We start from the raw sequence: 19,830 nt of genomic DNA on the forward strand, positions 1-19,830 counted from the left end.
TTGAATGAGTGGTTTTTGTTGTTAGCAACTGCTTGAGAAACATGTCGGGCTTGACGTTATTTGTAACCCCTCATTTCTTCATCACACACTCTCTCATGCTGGGCCTCATCATTTCCTATCATATTTGAAGCGTTTACTTCCAAATGAGATAAGCACCATTTTAGTATCTTTCAGAATACTACCCTCTCACAGTCGTCTGCGGTTAAGTTTCTACAGCTTGAAGACAGCCAAACACAAATTTAATGAATCAAAATAGTGAAAAAGAAGTTTAGGGCACATGGTACACTGCTGAAGTTCTTTAATTTTATAATTGTGGAAAAAGTGCACATTTCTCAAATGGATATATCTCATTTTAGGAAATAAACCCTTTACATGTACGGTACATGTGCATGTACATGGTGCTTGAAAAAGACAGTGACATGTTCAGTCGTAATACTTGTGAGAATGCTCCAGTTCTGCCTCTCGGGTTAAAAAAATGGAGACAGATGAGTTCTCGTGACCAGATATGGAACTTGCAGAGAGGAAGAATTATATTTAGCAGGTCTCACATCCTCTGGAGCAGGAAGCCAATAAGCTAGTGCCACGATAGATGGGTTATATATGGGGAAACCACCAGACCGGATGATGTCAATACCATGCGTTGCTATGAGATAAAGACATCGACAAGAATCCAACGAAAACTAGCCAGAAATGTGAAATTTTCTTCCAACTGAGCTCAGGGCAAGAACTTTTCTTGGAGACAAGGGAATCTCTGATTCTTAAGGCGTTTCCTTGAAGACAACATTGGGTGAAGTTCAAGGGTTTTCCGGCATTGTTTTGTGATATTAAATGGGTTTGATTCCGTGGGCTTCAGTCATTGCTAGTTTGGCTAAGTCATGGGACCAGCAGTAAGCTTTGTTCCATGGAACATTGTCGTGTGGGATTTTTCCACAGCATTTGGGTTCAAGAGATGTGTTAATTGGGATATCAAAATTTACAGAGTCTTTTTACCATACTGCATTATTCCAAAACAAACATGCAAGTACGAGGTACACCAGGGCACAGTACCATTTTTGGCCAAAAAATTAACCATTTCAAGGGACAACATACAATGTAACAAACCACTGTCCCTTAAGAAGTTGAAATTTTGACATATTGATCAGTGGCAATTGTTCAAGACTTCGGTGACACTAATGCACCAGCGTTTCTCAACTCTATGACAATGCTGCAGCGTGTTAGCTCAAGCACGTGCATGTACAAACTCAATGGGTATCTCTAAAGCCTGGAAACAACTACAGCAGTAACCTGGCCAGTCGGCTGCATGCAGAATTTGCCAGCACAAATGTCCTCTGTGTTCAACCCAGGAAACCACTGCCTGTTTAACATGTTACCTGGTTTAAAGTGATTCAAAAGATCCATTTTGTAGGATCAAGTCAAACAAGCACATATGTACTATCACTATGTTTCTACACGTAAAAAATCATGGGAGGGGGTAAACTCAAGCTGTCCTTGGACCCACCTTCTCTCCTCTTCCAGCTGCTGCAACAGCTCCACCTTCTCCTTGTCGGCCGATTCCACCAGCGCCCTCAACGAGTCCAAGTTCTCTTCGCTCTCGCGTACGTACTGTGCGAGCAAAGTTCAAAACTTTATGTCAGAGCATGACTTTGAACCCCTGCAAGTGACTGCAATCTTGTGGGATGAATGGTGCACACCTTTCCAAGGATCCCTAAATATGAAAGATGAGGTCAGCGCATGTGCTGATTGACAAGGAGACTTTTCAGACACAAGATGGCAGTGGATATACCGGTCCATTCCCCACTGTTCTTGAAATTCTCAAGCATGCGATGTCAAAAGCATTGTTGCATCCAAAGGTTTGTGACAAGGCTATCACAAGTTAAACTCGTTCAGGACTCCAATTCACCAGTGTGGTTAACAAACCATTTACATGTACACTGTAAATGTCGTTTGTTAGGATTAGGTTGGCCAGCAACTCTTGAAACGACCAGTACCACTGTGCTTACAATATTCAGTTGGTAGCAGGCACAATCCAACCAAGAAATGTACTACACATATTCAGTTGGTAGCAGGTACAATCCAGGTCCAAAAGTTCTTCATGCGTCAACTGTCCTTCGGTTGTAACATGCACTATTATCAGTTGAAACATGGCCTGCATGACATGTTCAGCCCACATGAACAATTTTTTTTCTGGTCTCAGAGAGTGCATGGTGCAAGCAGGACATGTGGACCGGATTGTCCTTCATTTGAAAAATCTTCTGCAAACCACATTTTTTCATGAGTATAAATTGCACCAAATGATTTACAGCCAAATCATACTGTACACGTAACGATCCAATATACCCATTGCCATCCAGAGTTCAGAAAGTCTCACATGTCTAAGAGTGATGCATATACTCGTGTCTCTTTCGGACGTCGGTGAAAGACAGAATGAATGGAAATACTGGACAATTGTTGGCTTTGTCTGACTAATGTGGTGTGGCTTCCCTTGTTTAATTATAATAGGGTCCAAAAGGAAGTTACAGGCCCACGTTTAAGTGCATTCAGAGCCTCTGTGAATCAAACTCTCAACCCGAGGGGGGAACGACAACTTCCCCTCAAGGTAAAACAGTCTGGAATTAGACATGCACTCTCAAAAATACACGGTTCCATTAGCGATTAGTAAACATGCTGCTTTGCAATTTAAGGGACGCTGGGGAGTCTGGGTTGCATTTGGTCAATGTCTATTAGTTTAGAAACAGACTAAGGGTATGGACAAATAGAGTATTCACAACAGTTCACATACATTGTACATATATCCATCATCTGCTTGTATGTGTAAATTAAACTTTGGCAAAGCCATCATGGCAAAAATCAACTTCATACAGTATATGTATCTTTAGTTGATACTTTTCCCTCTAAGTCAAACTATCTAAGAGATGTGCTTATCTCAACTGGCACTCTGTATGCAAGGCGGCTACATACATGTACAACTTCAATTTGGATGATGCGTAATCAATTAAAAATTGCTGAGAACTGAATAATGAGATTTGAAAAATCAAGGGACCTGTCCTTACGACTCGTGTGTCTTACAACTGGTTAACAACTGTCAATACCTCGAGAGAAAGCCAGTATCAGCCAAGGTTGCATGAGTAACTTGATACTACTCGGACTTACTTCAGCTGATACATGTACCTTGGTTTTTATTGTGCAATATAATCTCCTTCCAACAACAAATTTTGTCCACACTTTAGCTGTCTATCTGGTTTCAGAACTGGTTTCCGTGACAACGGTAGTCAAGAGGAAACAGTCTAAACCCTGGTGTACCTGTTCGTGCTGAGCCTTGATAACTGCTAGTTCATGCTCGGCCTGGTGAGATGACTGCCAACATAGTGCAAATACGGTAACACAAGGCGAGAGAATTGATAGAAAGAAAGAGCAAGGGGAAGACAAAACAAAAATTGGAAAATAACAGGGAAGAAAGAAACAGTATGGGTTTAGTATTATTATCCATGCTGGGTGGCAAACTCATTGAGTTCCATGACACATACTGAGCAGAGTACACAAAATACATCAACATACATGTCCATGTATTCTGTAGGTTACCAACTAAAACGTAACATTTGCATTCATTGCTTATTTTTGGCTACCAGCCACACTCAACTGACAAACTTTGGCAACTTTGAGTTCAACAAATGTTGACCACATGATGGACAGTGTGAACCAAATGCTAGACCATTTGGAACCAGGGCCAAGGGCATGGTCACACCACCTGTTATCAATGGCAGATTTCATTTATCAGTGCATTGGAAACCATTCACACCAGATGCCATTCACACTAAAAGCTGCAAGAATTGCAGCCAACATCAAAATGTGACTGATGACAAGATTTGCCAAAACAGTCAGTCACCTTCCTCCATGATCAAGGGCCGTTTGAGTGTGACTGTATTACACATCAGTCTACATACAGGTAACTATAGTTCGCATTTCCCTTATCAACAAAATGACATCCAAAAGTCAACCCTTCTACAGCTTTCTGTACAAAGCTGTATATTGTTTCACAGTGTTTCCAGTATGTTTTGTATGGATTCAAAGTACACCTATACTGTATGTTGAAGCATTTTCTGCTCAGCATGTTTCTAAGCAACTTCATGAGTTTGCTCTCCGTCAAGTAAGTAATTTTAATGGGTGAGGGGAAAGCTAGAGTAGAGAGTCCATGGTGTTACATGTAATGGGAGGTGTCTCAGGCCCAAGTTGATCCCCAGGGGCATGGTAGCAAAGATGAGTATGGGGTGAGCTATTACGCCTGAGGAACCAGACCATTTTGAAAAGGAAAAACTAAGGCTGTGTCCAAATGACTTGGCTGCAGCTTGAAAATATGCTTGAGTCTGTGGTTGTGGCTAGAGCCAGTTTTCATACATGGTCTGTGATTTCAAGTTGCAGCCAAGTCATTTGAACATGGTCTAAGATTTCGTCCAAACATTATGGCTGAGGCTTGAAATGGTACATGCACCCATAGAAGATACTGGGTCTCGGTGCAGCCACTTCCTATTCAGACCCAGCCTTAGAGTGGGCATAATGTAGATACAGTGTGCAATGTGATAGTCAGCTATAAAATGAATGAATGACCAAGTACTATGGCATCACGAGCAATCAATTTCAATAACAGTGGTATCAATATCAACAATTATGCAGCCACAACTACAACACACTGCTTCAAGAATTACACAGACATGTACATTGTACGTCATATGCTCATATGCATACAATAAATACATATCCCACACTCCATTAACCAAGAGTACGTGTATGTTGACAACTTCTTAAAATCAACCCTAGCCTCAGATAAGTACACATGGATGGGATGCAAGTGTGAGGTATCGGTACATGCAAACAGTGTGCCTGTATGCAACACCTGAGCGATGTCCTCTACCTGTGGTGGCGTGACTCGCTTTACACTATAATGTTTGCTTTCAGACTTGGCAGAAACACTTCAAATCACGGCAAAGAAGTTTGAAGATTTGCAGAGTTCAAAAGGCAGCAGAAGAAAATTAACTTATTGACGAAAATAGAGAAAACCTATCAACTCATTTAATATATTTTTTCACTAAATTTCAATTCTTTAAAATCAAGCAACCAACAATTTGTGACAAGCAATGATCTCTGCGTCAATCTTTTCAAAAGCTGATTTTCTCAGAGGGTAGAAAATGGATTGTTTCTGTGTCTGAACTCTTCAAGAAATATTTCGTACTAATATAATCTTTGGTACATAAAAATTTGTGTGAGTTACAAAACAGTTCCAAATTTTGTCACAATAGTTGAATCCTCAAAATACAAAAAGAGAATGAAAACTTCATAAATCAAACTTGATGTCATTTCAGATATGCAGAAAATCCCCCAGCTTTACCATATTTTTGTGATAACTTCAGATGATGTCAAGCAGCCATCTTGAGTAGGATACCAGCACTCACCTCCAGCTCACACAAATATCTTAATTTGTTTGTCATAGCTGCGACTCTGGCCTTCCACTGCTGTTTTTGAAATAACACAGACACCAGATGCGATCCCTTCCCCACACACACACAACACAAAATGTGCGTGCAGTTTTAGGACTACCTAGTTTAATCTCTTGGACATGTTTGTAAGCCAATGGGAAAGGCATCAGTGTCACGATATCGAATTGATTCGTAAAAAAAAAAATCCCACTTTGAGGTAAGAAAGAAACTGTGTACATTTTAGGCATTGCTCTACCAGTATGTGTGTCATCCTCTATTCTTGTCCATTAGTATGATTGGATTAGAGGTATCTGTGATGGTTAACTGACCTGTGAATGTGCACTCCCAAGTGCAGCGGGCCAGAAGACGTAATCAGGGTCAGTGGAGTACAAATTATCCCTGCTTTAATTTAATTCCAAGCAGTGGCTATTTGTAAGGACATTACAGTGGAGTACATGTGCCGCTTTGTATCGCACAATCTAAAGCACAAGTTGCCTGCGGGATACTTTTTTTCAAATATTACTTACCGAACCTCAGGAATCATGTCAACTGCCACACTTGATATCTATGTTTTGACTTTCAATGGGTCTTCCCCACAAACAGATTTTGTTTTATGAATCAGAATGCTTTTTGAGTGAATGAGTCGACAAGGTTTGAGATTTTGTAAAATGAGGTCACCCATGGTTTTTAAACTAAAGAATGAGAACGGCCTTTAATAATGACTCACATTAACATTTTGATGTCCAACCAGAAAAGTAACACACATGTGCATGCATTTTATCAATACGATTAAATACAGCAATGGAAACCTACGTTTCAGCAAGACGTTTTTAACCAACTCCTACTTTACCGAGTAAATATATTTAACCTTACAGCGTAAACTTTGGAAACTAGTGAAAATGTTTAGGTGCTTGTTTGTTATGATAATGAATTAAATATTACAGTGCATCAGCATGCAATAATGAACCAACAGCAACTAGCACAAGAAACAGCCAATCAAAGCCAGCGACAGAATTGATCACTCACATCAGCCCACAGTGAGACAAGAACACACATAACCATAGTAATGGCTAGTCGACTCCATCTACCTTTGAGTATCTGCATACTCTAGATTGGGGAGGGGGGTGACAAAAGGGGAAGGACAAGGGAGGAGAGGGGGCGTAAGGGGGTTGCTTCGACCCTACCTCGAGCGATTCCCTGCTCAGGCCAGAATCACTGTCCCTCTTGCGCTGAAGTCGGGGGGCGGGGGACTCTTGGTGGAGGGGCTGCGTTACAGCGGCAACCACACTGGACTCGTTGTGCAATTCATCACCTTGGCCATGCACGTGCGCATTTTCAGCTCTAAAACCAAAGCCATTTCTTTTTTCCACCTGATGTGGATTTTTTTTTAAGAGAAAAGCAGGCAACAGGCAAGAGAGGAGTTACGTGGACAAATAAAAGAAAAAGAGTGTAAATGAACTGATACAAATGAAATGGAGAGATTAAAGTGGGTTCAACTCAACTGACTACAAAAACTCAGGCGTAGTTTTGCAGAGACAAAAGGTTGCAGAGCAGTTGGGACAACAGAAATCCAAAGAGAGATTTGTTACATATGAAAGAAAAAGCGTAACATGTAACACACATGGTATACATACATGTACAGTAAACATGTTTTAGATTCTTTGACAGTATTTTTAACCCTAGTTTTAGCCTTAAGCTTGAAATCATCCTAACCCAATGGCAAATGAATATTTCATGCAAAAGTAAAACACGCCACACAATGCAAAACTCACGCCACACACTTGCGTGTACGTACATGCCCGTACATCCACGTATAGTAGATGCAAACTACACTCTGATATTTATGAACTTCAGTTATGTTCAAAATTTTGACAGAGGGGCAACAAAATGAAAACCCAAACCAAAACTGTAATTGCTTCTACTGAACTGTTACATCACTGTGACCAAAATTCTATCAATGTATTTAAGAATTCCACGCACTTTTGCTCAACTTGTTTGCTGTACACTGCTGCACATGCACACTGCTCCTGAACATCAAGGAACCAAATACTGAAAACTTCAAATGATGCTTGCACTTTTTGTATAGTGTGTCTTTTCTTTATAATTTGTACTCCTGAAAGACGCGGAATAGGTTTGTCACTGAAAAGTGGGCTAAAATGAAATTTACGAACTTTTATTTCTGCTGAAGATGTTTTTGTGCTACAAGATGAAGCCTATCAAGATGGAGGGTGTCATTTAGAAACATGAGTGAAATACATCAATGGGATTGAATGGTTCATGGGCGTATACGTTAGTTGAAGAGGGCAGGCCGGCAACAGGTTAAGAGGCTGTTTCTTCTATCAGGAAATTTTGGATTACACTGAAGTGATTTGGAGTGTTTGCACAATGTGTTGGGTCCCCACAACTACTATTCAACAGCTGTGTTGCCATCACAACTACAAGGAACAAAATTCTCTATAGACTATTTCTGTGAACAAAGCCTACCTGTGACACACCGGCACTGGTTCGCCGGGAGCCTTCGTGTGTCCGCGGTGAGGCAAGGTCAGCCATGCCACCTTGGCCCAAATTCCTGGAGAAATTGGAGGCCGTGGACCCCATGGAGCTCAGCGAGCTGGTGCTGCTGCTGCGCTTCTCCCTGGTGACTGTCTCCAAGGTGCTGGACCGGGGAGGGGGCTTGCCCCGCACCTTAGCCACCTTGTGGATGGGGGCAAAGAGGCCGTGCTTGGGCTTGCATTGGAAGTACCTGACAGTGTAAACAGTGGTTGGGAAAATGATATGAAAAGACCCTGCGCTGAACTAAAAGTACGTGTACATTTCCCCAACTTCATGTAGCTTTTCAATTGCAGGTCTTATCAGTGCATAGATGGAAGCTGGGGAGAACCTTCCTGAAGCAGTGTCTAAATTGACTCCATAGTGTCATGACTGTGTGCTGAGAAGGGCACATTGCAAAATGAGATTTGAGCCAACCAAATGTTGGTACCAGTCCACTTCTTGCCACGCTTGCTAATAAGCCACAGACAGACTTACATGTACGTGTACTTTAACAACCTGAGTTAGGACACGTTATGGCTCCACTTTACCAAAAAAACCACACCTAAGCCATGTGCTACATGTACATGTACATATACCGTGCATGAACACAGGAAGGATAGGGGTCACAGGCATCACGGAAAAGGGAATCAATTTTGTGCAAAATTTTGGAGATGAGGTTCCATATCCTACAAGTACATGTACACAGGTTAAATGGTTTAGCCCGCAAAGTACATGTGTACCATCAAGCTTTGATATCGTACACAGGGCAGATACACACCTTGTTCCCGCCACAGCACCATCATTTTTCCCCAGCTCTTCATCCAGCTCCACACCTGCCCACTCCCCCTTGGCAAACTCGGTGGTGCCGATGTACCTCAGCGTCCCCAGCTTAGTACCGCTGACAACGACGCGGTCCCCTCCCTACAAGGCCAACACAACATTTGGAAGTCACTACAGAGGAAAGGGAAAGACTCTGCACACGCTGTACTGGTACATGTGCTGGTAGAGGTTTATCCTTTACATTTACATGCACTGTAATTGCACACGTATACTTCGGCTGGCTTGGAGGCCTTACTTGAAATGAGGGAGACATTTTGATGGGGTCGAAAAGCCTTGAGGCTGACTTATTTAGAAGTGCGTGACATGGGTGCTATTTCCAATGTTTGCATAAAAACTCTTCAATAATTTCACTGTTTATCGTTGGCAACACCCAGGTAATTCTGTACCTTAAGTAGGAGCAAGAGGCGGGAATGGGAGCAATGACCTGTTGGTACCCCTCCAGGAATGCAATTATGATATCAGATCTGTTTACATTGGGGGGGGGAGATATAGTGGTATTGACAGGCCACCTCTGGGTTTGAACTCTACAGAATTTTACACTTTGGTTATAGCACTTTGCCTATGGGTTCCATCCTATACACAAAGTCCAGTGGAAATTTCCCACCATTCAATACAAAAGCAGAATATGCTTTTAAACTTTAATCTTGTATGCACATGTACATGCGTGTAAGTGTGTTAAAAATAAAAACCAACAAAATGTAAAAATTCAGTGGCAAAGAAAATTTTCAAGGCAATGGGACATCTTCAGGAAAAAGTGTTTACTCGGCTAAACATGCCAGACATTTTGAACGATAACAATTTTAAAGCATCCAGTATAAAACTATATTTGAAAGATGTTAAGGGAAACCCACCTTGAGCCCTATATTGGTGTTATCCCCTGACGTTTCTTCTACAACGGTCGCAGGCTTTGCTGTTGGGGGCGGCATCTTGGCCACTGATCCCCTAGGTGAGGCCACCCTTGTCCCCATCCTGGGGGCTGACGGGAGCCCCGTGGGTCTGGCCAGACCCTGCCCGGCCACGGCCGATGCCAGGTTGGCACTCCCCGCAGCCGACTCGCGCGACAGTTTATCGGGCCGGGCGAAGACCCCACGTTTGGGCTCGCACTGGAAGTACCGAACCCCGTTGACTGAGCCATCATTCTTACCCACGGGCTCGTCCAGCACCACCCCGGCCCACTGGCCAGGAGCAAACTGGGTCTCACCGAGGTATTGGATGTAGCCCCGCTTGTTGCCACTGACAATGACCCGCTCGCCGATGATGAAGTTGTCCTTAGGGGTGGAGGAGTTAGAGGAATTTGTGGAGGGAACCACCTTGACGAGGTTGTCTGCATAGTGGCCGGCTTCCGATGGTTTCATACCAGCCACCCGGGCAGACTGGGCCACAGCATCTGGGCAGGAGAAACAATGTCATGCACTTTACAAACTTTGAACTGGTACCGGGTACATGTACAATGTATGTTTAAAAAAACTCTTGTGCAACTGGTTTAATAAACAAGTACACGTACATGTATGCAGTCTGTATTCGGTTCATAAGTGTGACGTCACTTCATTTCAAACCGCGCCCACTGCACATGCACTGCACACAGAGCTACACGCATTGATCACCATTTACATGGAACCGGAAGTTAACGCGCAACTGCAGCAGTCATCCAATGGAAGCCTGCGAATACTGGCGCGCCCGCCTTTGTGACGAAGTCACTTATGAACCGTATAGTCCATGCTATAATCATGCAAACATTTGGAGCAACTGTGAAAAATTTCCATGTGGTCTACATCTTCATTTAGAAAATTTTACATGTTCACACGTACCATAAATGTACAATCCTTGCACGTACATTTGCATGCACCGTACATGAACATTAAATGCCTTTGAATCAATGTACCAAAGCGGTACAAGTAAAGGGCAGATCTTTCTGTGGAGGGCCTAACCATTTGGAATTTTTAATCTTAAACCCTTCAACCTCTTTATGGCCTTCCTGAGGAGTGCGGCTATATTTAGGGGCTTTTTCCACTTCTAGAAGGAACGGAAACAAAATATATAGAAAATGAAATGGACACATGTACAGGTACACAAACGTACTTGCTATATCTCTCACAGCATATAAGCCTACCTCTGCTTGTAATGATTAGTAACTGCTGCACAAACGTTTAGAGTAAACAATTTATGCAAAATGTACAAGAGTTTACAGATGTACGAATACAGTTTTACACACATGTACAGTATGTGCATATAATTTACAACAGGGAAGTTGAAATGTGATAGATTACAAACTCCAAATTTAGAGCACAGGGTAAGCGCAGGTCACATGACAATAAACATCAAACTACATAATGTAACACATCAAACATTTCATCAGGCATGCAACATGAGAATGGAGTATGTGGGAAAAACAAGGAAATTCTTCACTGCAACAAAAACGGTGTTTTTCAGTTTGCAATGGCATACTTGGGAATCAAAAATGAGGAAATCAACTGGTCTTGGGAAAAAACTGTGTGGATTGTTTAACAAAACAAAAACTGGACAATGCTTAAACTTTTCTGCTCAGGGTACATAAACTATGCACACCAGGCAGTATACATAACGGTACTAGGCCAATATGAAGAGTATACAGAGCCACTTTTATTTTTGCCATTTTGATGTCAGTAAATAAAGTAGTTTTAGAACAGTGAGCATGTTCGTAAATAAAAAAAAAATCAAAAATAAAAATGTTTGTATTTAGATGTGATTATACATACATGTACATACATGTACCGGTACATGTATGTAGTTTTTGAGGAATTCAAGACAGAAAAGGATAAACATGGGCCATGGAGCTACATTGTACATGTACATGTATGTAGATGTACCAAACAAAAGCATGGCTGTCATGTTTGTCAAATTGTCATTCACGTTTTTTTGCTCACATATTTCTCATGTGTACGGTAGGTAATAAAGTTGAAATACATGTACATGTACGGTACACTGCACATTGTATCTTGGAAACTATTAGGACCACCTAGTTCATGGACAATCCAAACAGATACAGTGTAGAAGCTACCGGTGCATGTACATGTACTTAAATGGGGTCCCAGGCAAAACATTTACCCGTTCAGTACCGGTAAAAAAATAGTCTTCCACTTTGGAGCTACATGTACATGTATTTTGCATTTTGTTCCCAAAAGGGGACGTATCTCAGACATGAGGCCAAAAAACTGTAAACAGCTGTGTTTACGCACCGGTACGAGTAACCCAACCTGAAAAGCCCACAGTGTGTACTATACATGTACATGTACGACTTTTAATCCAAAAATTAATTTTAAAATTTTAAAAGTTTCAGTGCTGACCCCAAAGACTATATTTTGTGTCCATCATCCTGACGGTCAACTTGACAAAACAAAGTGGCTGGCTCTTTTGAGCTTCATATAACCACATTTACCACAACCATTTACAGTACATAAATGTACAATGTACATGTACTTACTTTCTAAAATCACCACTATGAACTACACGTAAAGTTAAACCGGTGAAAATGGCACTGATGATATTTATACTGCATTGTTCAAATACACAACTTTTTTCGTTGTTTGGCCTGAACAAAAACATCAAAGTCTGTCCCACCACTCTGATTTTTGAAGACATTAAATTGACAAACAAGGACAGCTACATGTACATGTAACAGTACATGTTCATGTACACATATGGATGGGTACCCGGTAGTTAATGCACAGCGTAGTAGGGTCATGTACTACTAGTACAAGTACATGTACCAGACTCTGTATGTTAAGGCCGGTACATCTATTTCATTGTTTTCTTGAAGGTAAAAAATACACTAGTAAGAGGAACTTGAGATTGACTTCGACTTAGAGTCAAATTTGTCTCTTTGGGTCCTGAAAAAGTTCAGCCCACACTACCAGTGTACATGAATTTATTTACACATCATACATTGTACCGTACATGCACATGCACATGTAGCATACCGGTAACAACACCCATTTCTCATTCTCATTTTTAGTCAATACTGGCAGCCCTAAAGAACACACTTCTCCTCAGAGTATGGTACAGTAAATGTGCTTTGGCTACATGAATGTCTTACTTTTACGAACATAACAAACCGGTACTTATGCACCTCGTACATATATGTACATGTACAAGTAGCAAAGTTCCATTACCGGGCAAAGTTGAAAAAATTACACAGTACATGTAGGCCTACTGTACGGTATGTGAGAATAACAGACCACACAATAGCAGTGCGGAAACCATCATTGCAGGTCAAAAAGAAATAAATTTCCTGTAAACATACTGTGCAACAAAATTAAAATCGATCTGTGATCTTACAGTTGTCACTCTTCCGGTGAAAACTGGAGAACCTGGAGAGCATAGATTTTCCCTTCGACATGATGCCTTGGTTATGCAGGACACTAGGCCCTTCCTCGCAATTTAACCACTTATTCCACACACATGTAAGGCGGCTCCACGTCAAGCTGTGTCAAAACGGCTCATCACACTTTTGGCTTTATGTGTACAGTACAATACGCACACAGCTGCAGCAATGGTCAACTCCACACAAGTACTATACACACTGAATGTGTAGTGCAGCATAAAACTTCCAGACACATAACCTTCCAAAAAGGGAACCACAGCTACATGTACATGTAAGTACCCTTTGGCTTCACATTTCCTGGCTGTTTTTTTTCCAGAGCTGGTTTTTATCAGTTCCCAAGCCACCTTCCTGTTTCATCAGGGATTGGAAGCTCTGTTCCATTTCTTCCAACAGGGGTTACACGTAGCTTGTTCTTTTATGTCTGCACTTTTTTTTTCTTTTGGTTGAATTCCAGTCTGCAAAGTCAGCAAGGACTGTCGTCCTGGAGCTCCTGGTTGTATCTGATCTTAAAGAGCCCACTGAGGGCAGACAAGGTGCCGCAGTCTCGTCAGACCTGCCAGCAGGTTTTTAATGGCCTTTGAGATGTGTACATGCCCATAGAAATATGGAATCATATTTGATGGGTCAGTGGGCGGGGTCAACCTGCCGCCCACAGAAGTAGGTTTATACAAACACACTGGAGGGTCTACCTGAAAAATAAGGTTCCCAGACACTGAGGTAAAAAAGAGTTGTGTTCAAAAGGCCCTAGAAAAATAAACTGAATTCCTGTACATACATGTATGATGCACTGTATGAGCATGCAAACTTTGTGCATATAAAATTCAAGTTTTTGCTGCAATAGTTGATAATGAGGCATGAAACAAAAAGGCTTTCCCAAAAAGAGTTTCATGAATGGATTCCAAACTCTGTTCAGGATGTAATTTATTTATGAAGTACATGTATATAGGCTGTGATGGAATGCCTTTGTAAACACACTTACTCTACATGTAAGCCCCTAGCCGTGATTTTGCAACAACTGAAGCCGCTCACTTTCAACTCAGAATTCAAACAGCCACATAGAAAGCCCTTTTGAAAAAGTACGGCAGCAAGACTTGTAATCCCAGTACAATGAGTGCGCAAACAGTCTATGGTACAATGCTTGGTATGAAGACATTTTCATAACATTCAAGTCACTGACTCGATGCCAAACATGATATTGAAAATACATAAATACAGTGCAGGAAATGTATCAGAGCATTTCAATTCATGTTGTGTACATGTACAGTACTCATACAGCCGGCCAGCACTTTAAATTGAATGTAATTCTATGCAATCATGCATACTTTTAAACATGATTCCTTCAGGCAAGGTGTATGTTGGCTCTTCAACATTTCATGTCAGTGTTCATCACGGCATTTGACTAAACCGAGGCAGGTCCCACCTTGGACTGACCCCTGTCAAAAAAGTGAAATTTCCCATCCCAGGGAGCGCCTGTACAGGATTACAGGAAGTCATGTAAAAAGGCCAGGCCTGGGGCAACCACTCAGAGAGAAAACTTTGCATCTGCAGTATGCGGTGATTAGGACATGATCAACAGGCATGGCAGGGGAGAGGACTGCGGTATTCTGCTACGTGATCTGTGGTGAGTTTTGATTTTCCTTTCTTGTTCCTTTGCAAAGTTTAGGTTTCCTTTGGTTTCTGAGACTGCTTTTGTTCATTCTCTGAATTTAAACTATACCGTAGCTACATGTACAAAAGCTTAGGAAATACCAGTACTTACATGTAGATTACAGTCTTATACATGTACATGTCTTAAAAATGCCATCATGTACCAACATATCTGCCTTTGTCATTCTTAATGTGTAAGCACATACATACTGTACATGTACATTTAAGTGTTCCTGAGGAACAGTGAACATTTGAAAGGCAAAATTCTCTTACAAAGACTATTTTCACATCTTTGTGGGAAATTCACAGAATGCGGTACACATGCATACTTTCACATGTACATGTGAGCACGCATGCTTGTGCAGTTGGTATTTAAGAAACAAAAATAAGAAAGCGGTCAGAGGGCAATTGAAAAAACAAGGAAACAAAAACAAACCAAAAGGAAAGAGAAATTTATGCACTGCAACAGACTGCCAAGACACAGAAAATTTACAAGTACTGGCAGGAATGCACTTTGTCATACCAGAACAAAGGCAATCTTTGCTCAACAAGGAACGTTTACAGCATTTGCAAAATATGCCAATACCATTACAAGTGCATGTATGTCACCGGTATGTGTACACACAGTATCAAACCAAGCACCAAAATGAGATGTGCAACTGTGAATTGATCAATGTCTACGGTATGTTACGATGTACATCCAGACAGACTAGCAATTGCCAAGTCTAATTAACCCTAACAGTCCTCAATTCTCTAACAAGTGAAGGATTGAGGACTGAGTAACAGACCATCCAAGGCTCTCCAATGTACATGTAACCTGATACATGTACATGTACATGTATGTTACGTCTGGCATATCACTTTTTAATGGTTAGAACTCATTGTTTTATTCCAAGATTGAAGAAGTGTATGCGCATTGCAAATTACCGGTACCTGCCAAACAAATAACAATAGTTTGACAACAATTTCAGAGATACATTCCTTGTCAAACGTGTCAGATGGTACAGATGTCAAAGATAACAGGGACAGAAAAATGTCACACTTTGGGCCCCAAATTTATAGAATGACCCATTTCCAGCTTGTACTTTGTAGATGGACACAGGACATAAGACCACCTCATTTTAATTCAGGATCTTGATTATTAATATATGCTCTCTATCATGTGCATTTGACCAGACCGGGATTTCTGAACAATCAAACATCAGTTAGTTAACCGCAAATCCACTACACTGCCCTAACCTCTTTCATTAACATTACTATGAACTACCCGTACCATTGTCATGTACATGTACCCGCCGGTATGCCAAGCAAAAGTGCACAAGCTTATACTGTACATGTACATGTAGGTACATGTATGTATGAATACCGCTAACTGAACATCACCAACACTCAAAAGTCACTTTTACACTATCAAGTCACAGACTGTCTCCAGACTACAGTATGCAGCAAAACACAAAACTTACAATGCCAACTACATGTACATGCACAAAAGCACAAGTGTACATGTACATACATATGTACATGTACTCGACTACTGGCACCTGTATTGTCTGCTGTACATGTAGCATCAACTACTTGCTGCCACTAGCAAACATCCTACCTTTGATACGAGTGGCGTGTAACAGGGATGCTGTATGAATGTAAAGAAGAACACAGGATACAAGACATAGTCAGCACACAAACCTAACTTTGCCAAATAAAAGTCCTTGTCAGGAGAGATTTCTAGGTAGGCACCCCTACCGTATATGACATGTCTCTGTCATAAATGTGCACACATGTACAAGTTTTCAGTGAGGAGTAATGTAATGTACCAGTATGCCTCTCCACACAAGATTCAGGCATGGCTTTAAACTCTTACAAAGTACCCCCAGTTTATCGATTCAAGTATTCGCAATGGTTCTTGAACCCGAGATGAAATGGAACTTTACTGTGGTTGAAATCAAGATTTCCTCTTTTAATGTCCTGTGTAACCTGTGGGTCGACTGAAATTATATTCAGTTGAAAAAAATTACGGGAGTACAACGTAGGAATTGAAATCAGGAATACTACTCAACCAATTGACCAAGATCTAGCCTTAGATGTGTGATACTTGGTGGTCACCGATTGTGACAATGTCTAGTATTCTGCCAATGGTCTGAGGAAATTCACTCTTCAATGTTTTGCTGAAAAAAGTGAGAGAAAAAACACTGAAAAGGGAACCAATTCTTCTGGGTGTGACAGGGTGAATCCAGCAGAGTCTACATGCATGTACATGTACATGTAACTATGGAATGGAAATTTCTTAGCAAAGATGGGTTTGCAAGCTAGGGTACAGTAACTCCAGCTCAACATACATGTACATGTACTGTGCATGCATGCAGAAACTGTGCACAAACCAGAATACTTGACGTTTCTTAAAAACTGATGAAAGAAAATTTTAAATTCGCCAGAGCACAGTGGTATGCATCTTCACTCAGGTGATTATGTCAAATTTACAGGTATTTAATTCAAATAGCTGCAAGTTCAAAAACAGGCAAGAATGGACAAAGATGTGAGAACAGAATACATGTACTAAATGGACAAAATGATACCATCTATCGTATAGAAAGTAGAGAACAAACAGAAGCAATTTTGTTAATCAAAAACTACGAAAGAATGACTGGGAAGAAAAATTGTTTTCCTTCATTTCAAGTGCATTTTGAGAAATATGAAATGGAAACTAAAATGTTTTAAAGCTCAGTGTACCATACTGTACATGCACATATTGCCAAATCTGCATTTAGACACACCGTACATGTATACACTGTACGTACCGGTAGCAATCAGATAGATGTGAGTGAAAGTGAACCAAGTCCACAAAAGAAATGAGGTTCAGTACATTTAGAGTAACAGGTAGAAAGGCTTACAGTAGCACCATGCGAAGGAATACGTGTATATTTCTTATGAGTATGTGTGGTTCTGAAGAGAACCACGGGTATTCTCAGAAGAGATACATGTACGTTCCTTCGCATGGTACCCGATACCACCGCAAGCCTTTCCACCTATTGCTGTCTTTCACCATGAAGAGCCTGAAATTCCATCTACATTTAGAGTGCTGACAGTAAACATGGTCAAAAACAAACACAAACCAATTTATTTCACTGACATCAATATTATTTTTCCCTTTCTCGGTCCACAGGGCCCTCTATGGATGCATAGTGAACATGTTAATTACACATGTACAGTATCGGTACATAAATGTAAATGTACTCATGTACAGATTTGACAAAACAATAGAACGTCATAAATGTGCCCACTCAGCAGAATGTTTTTCTATGAAACAAAACCTAAAAAAACTTTCAAGCACGTACATGTACATGTAACTTTGAAAACTGTCCTCTGGAAAAACTTGCAAAAGGAAACAAAATATTTTCATTTTTGCTCATATTTATAATGTACCGTATTACATACATGTACACACACTGGTACAGCGGTGTTCTTTTTTAAAATCACAGAAATGTGCATACAGGTGGTGCATTACTCACTCATATTGTGACATGTACATTGTACCAGAGTAAGGAAAATTATTGTTTTCAAAAAATTGGCAATTTAGACTTTGTTATTTCTTATTACAAAAAAAAAGTAAAATTGAGAACCTTCAGTGCTGAGCTTTTTGGAATGACATACATGTACATGTATATGTACTCAAATTGAGGAAATAAATCCTGAATGTGGCTAATGAAATTGAAATATGCAAAGTTTGTCTGGTAAAGACAATTTTCAGTTGTGTAATTCCAAGTTTAACTTTTGAGGGAAGAGCGTTTTACCTTCCACCTTGACAGTCTGTGAATTCAGACTTCCTGGGCGCGGAATCCCTCCTGTCTTGCTGATCCGCGTCGGTGGCTTGAGTCCGGATCGGGGTGTTGCCATGGTAGAAGCAGTCTTATTTGGTTCTTTGGAGATGACGAATCTCAATCTCTTTGCTATCTCATCACCTCATTTGGATTTCAACCTACAGAGAACCGAGAGAAAAAAAACTAATATACTGTAGGCTTGGCTTCGATACAGAGCACCACCTTGTGCTGGTACAATGTAGTTGTACCGGTACAGTGCATGAAAACATGTATATGTACATGTGCATACTTGTTCCATAGTTGTGGGGACAAACACAACATTTCACCTATTTTGTTGGGACCAAAAACATTCTGAGGACAGAAAAATGTCTCCACAACTTGATCCTCTTTTGAACAATGTTAACAAATTGTCCCCTTTAACTGTTGAAGGCCTACTGTACATGTACCTACCATACATTACTAGGAAACATGAACAGCTCCCTCTGGAGGTAGTATGCAGCAATGCTGCCTACAAAAGGCATGCATCAACTTTCTGTACACCATGTTCAGCCTGTAGTGCATTTAGTATGTACATCACTGATGCCACAAGCTGACTTTAAAACATTTTCTGCTTTCAACAATGAAATGGACTGAGTTACACACGTACCGTACATGTACACATTTACTCATTAAACTCTTAATTTCCTTTTTGAAATGGACAATCAGTCCATCATTTTTTAGAAAATCCACGAGAGCTATAAATTGCTCTCCTCAAAATAAACCAATTAACAGAAGTGCAAAACAACATCAAACAATGAGTCCATTATTTCCACTTTTTCTGATGGTTTATAATGTTCTTGAGGCAGTTTAAAAATTAATTTAGTTTCAGTTCAGTTAGAAACACAGGTTTATGACACATAGATGTAAATCATCTGCGCTTGTTTTCTTTTTATTTGAACCAGAATTTTTATACAAGTTTGCAAATTAAAACTACATGTACACTACATGTATTTAACTACATGTACTCAATAAGTTTCAACCTACAAATAAACACAGTAAGTGTCCCTTACCTTTTTCATCCTGATTTCTTTCATTCAAAACATTAACAGTGACCATAATTTTGAAAAAAAAAACGGAAGGGAATTTGAAAGTTTAAACTGCACTTCAACTTTGTTCAATTGATGCAGACTGT

At 40.6% G+C, this 19,830-nt stretch overlaps 2 protein-coding genes across 13 annotated transcripts in view; one reads left to right on the forward strand and one right to left on the reverse strand.

The window, feature by feature from the left end:
- LOC110980724 (uncharacterized) overlaps window positions 1–19,830 on the reverse strand; it is a 65,852-nt gene that overhangs the window by 26,692 nt on the left and 19,330 nt on the right. For 3 of the 8 annotated variants that reach the window (XM_087141243.1, XM_022237655.2, XM_022237656.2), the window contains 8 exons: window positions 18,633–18,817; window positions 16,448–16,477; window positions 9,692–10,227; window positions 8,779–8,921; window positions 7,953–8,211; window positions 6,653–6,838; window positions 3,301–3,354; window positions 1,499–1,602 (listed from right to left, as the gene is read on the reverse strand). In XM_087141243.1, coding sequence (XP_086997369.1) covers window positions 1,499–1,602; window positions 3,301–3,354; window positions 6,653–6,838; window positions 7,953–8,211; window positions 8,779–8,921; window positions 9,692–10,227; window positions 16,448–16,477; window positions 18,633–18,735 — 1,415 coding nt within the window. In that variant the 5' untranslated portion in view covers window positions 18,736–18,817. Of the gene's footprint in view, window positions 1–1,498; window positions 1,603–3,300; window positions 3,355–6,652; window positions 6,839–7,952; window positions 8,212–8,778; window positions 8,922–9,691; window positions 10,228–13,154; window positions 14,601–16,447; window positions 16,478–18,632; window positions 18,818–19,830 lie in introns of those variants that run through there. The other 5 variants (XM_022237658.2, XM_022237657.2, XM_022237660.2 and 2 more) reach the window with 5 other exon arrangements.
- LOC110980727 (uncharacterized) overlaps window positions 14,693–19,830 on the forward strand; it is a 32,071-nt gene continuing 26,933 nt past the window's right edge. For 2 of the 5 annotated variants that reach the window (XM_022237666.2, XM_087141251.1), the window contains exon 1: window positions 14,693–14,821. The gene's annotated coding sequence lies outside the window, so the exon portion shown is untranslated. The remainder of the gene's footprint in view (window positions 14,822–19,830) is intronic. The other 3 variants (XM_022237669.2, XM_022237667.2, XM_022237670.2) reach the window with 2 other exon arrangements.

The sequence above is a fragment of the Acanthaster planci genome, linkage group LG09 (assembly GCF_054643075.1).
Source record: "Acanthaster planci isolate LZ-2023a linkage group LG09, COTS_SCS, whole genome shotgun sequence".
Classification (NCBI taxonomy): Eukaryota; Metazoa; Echinodermata; class Asteroidea; order Valvatida; family Acanthasteridae; genus Acanthaster; species Acanthaster planci.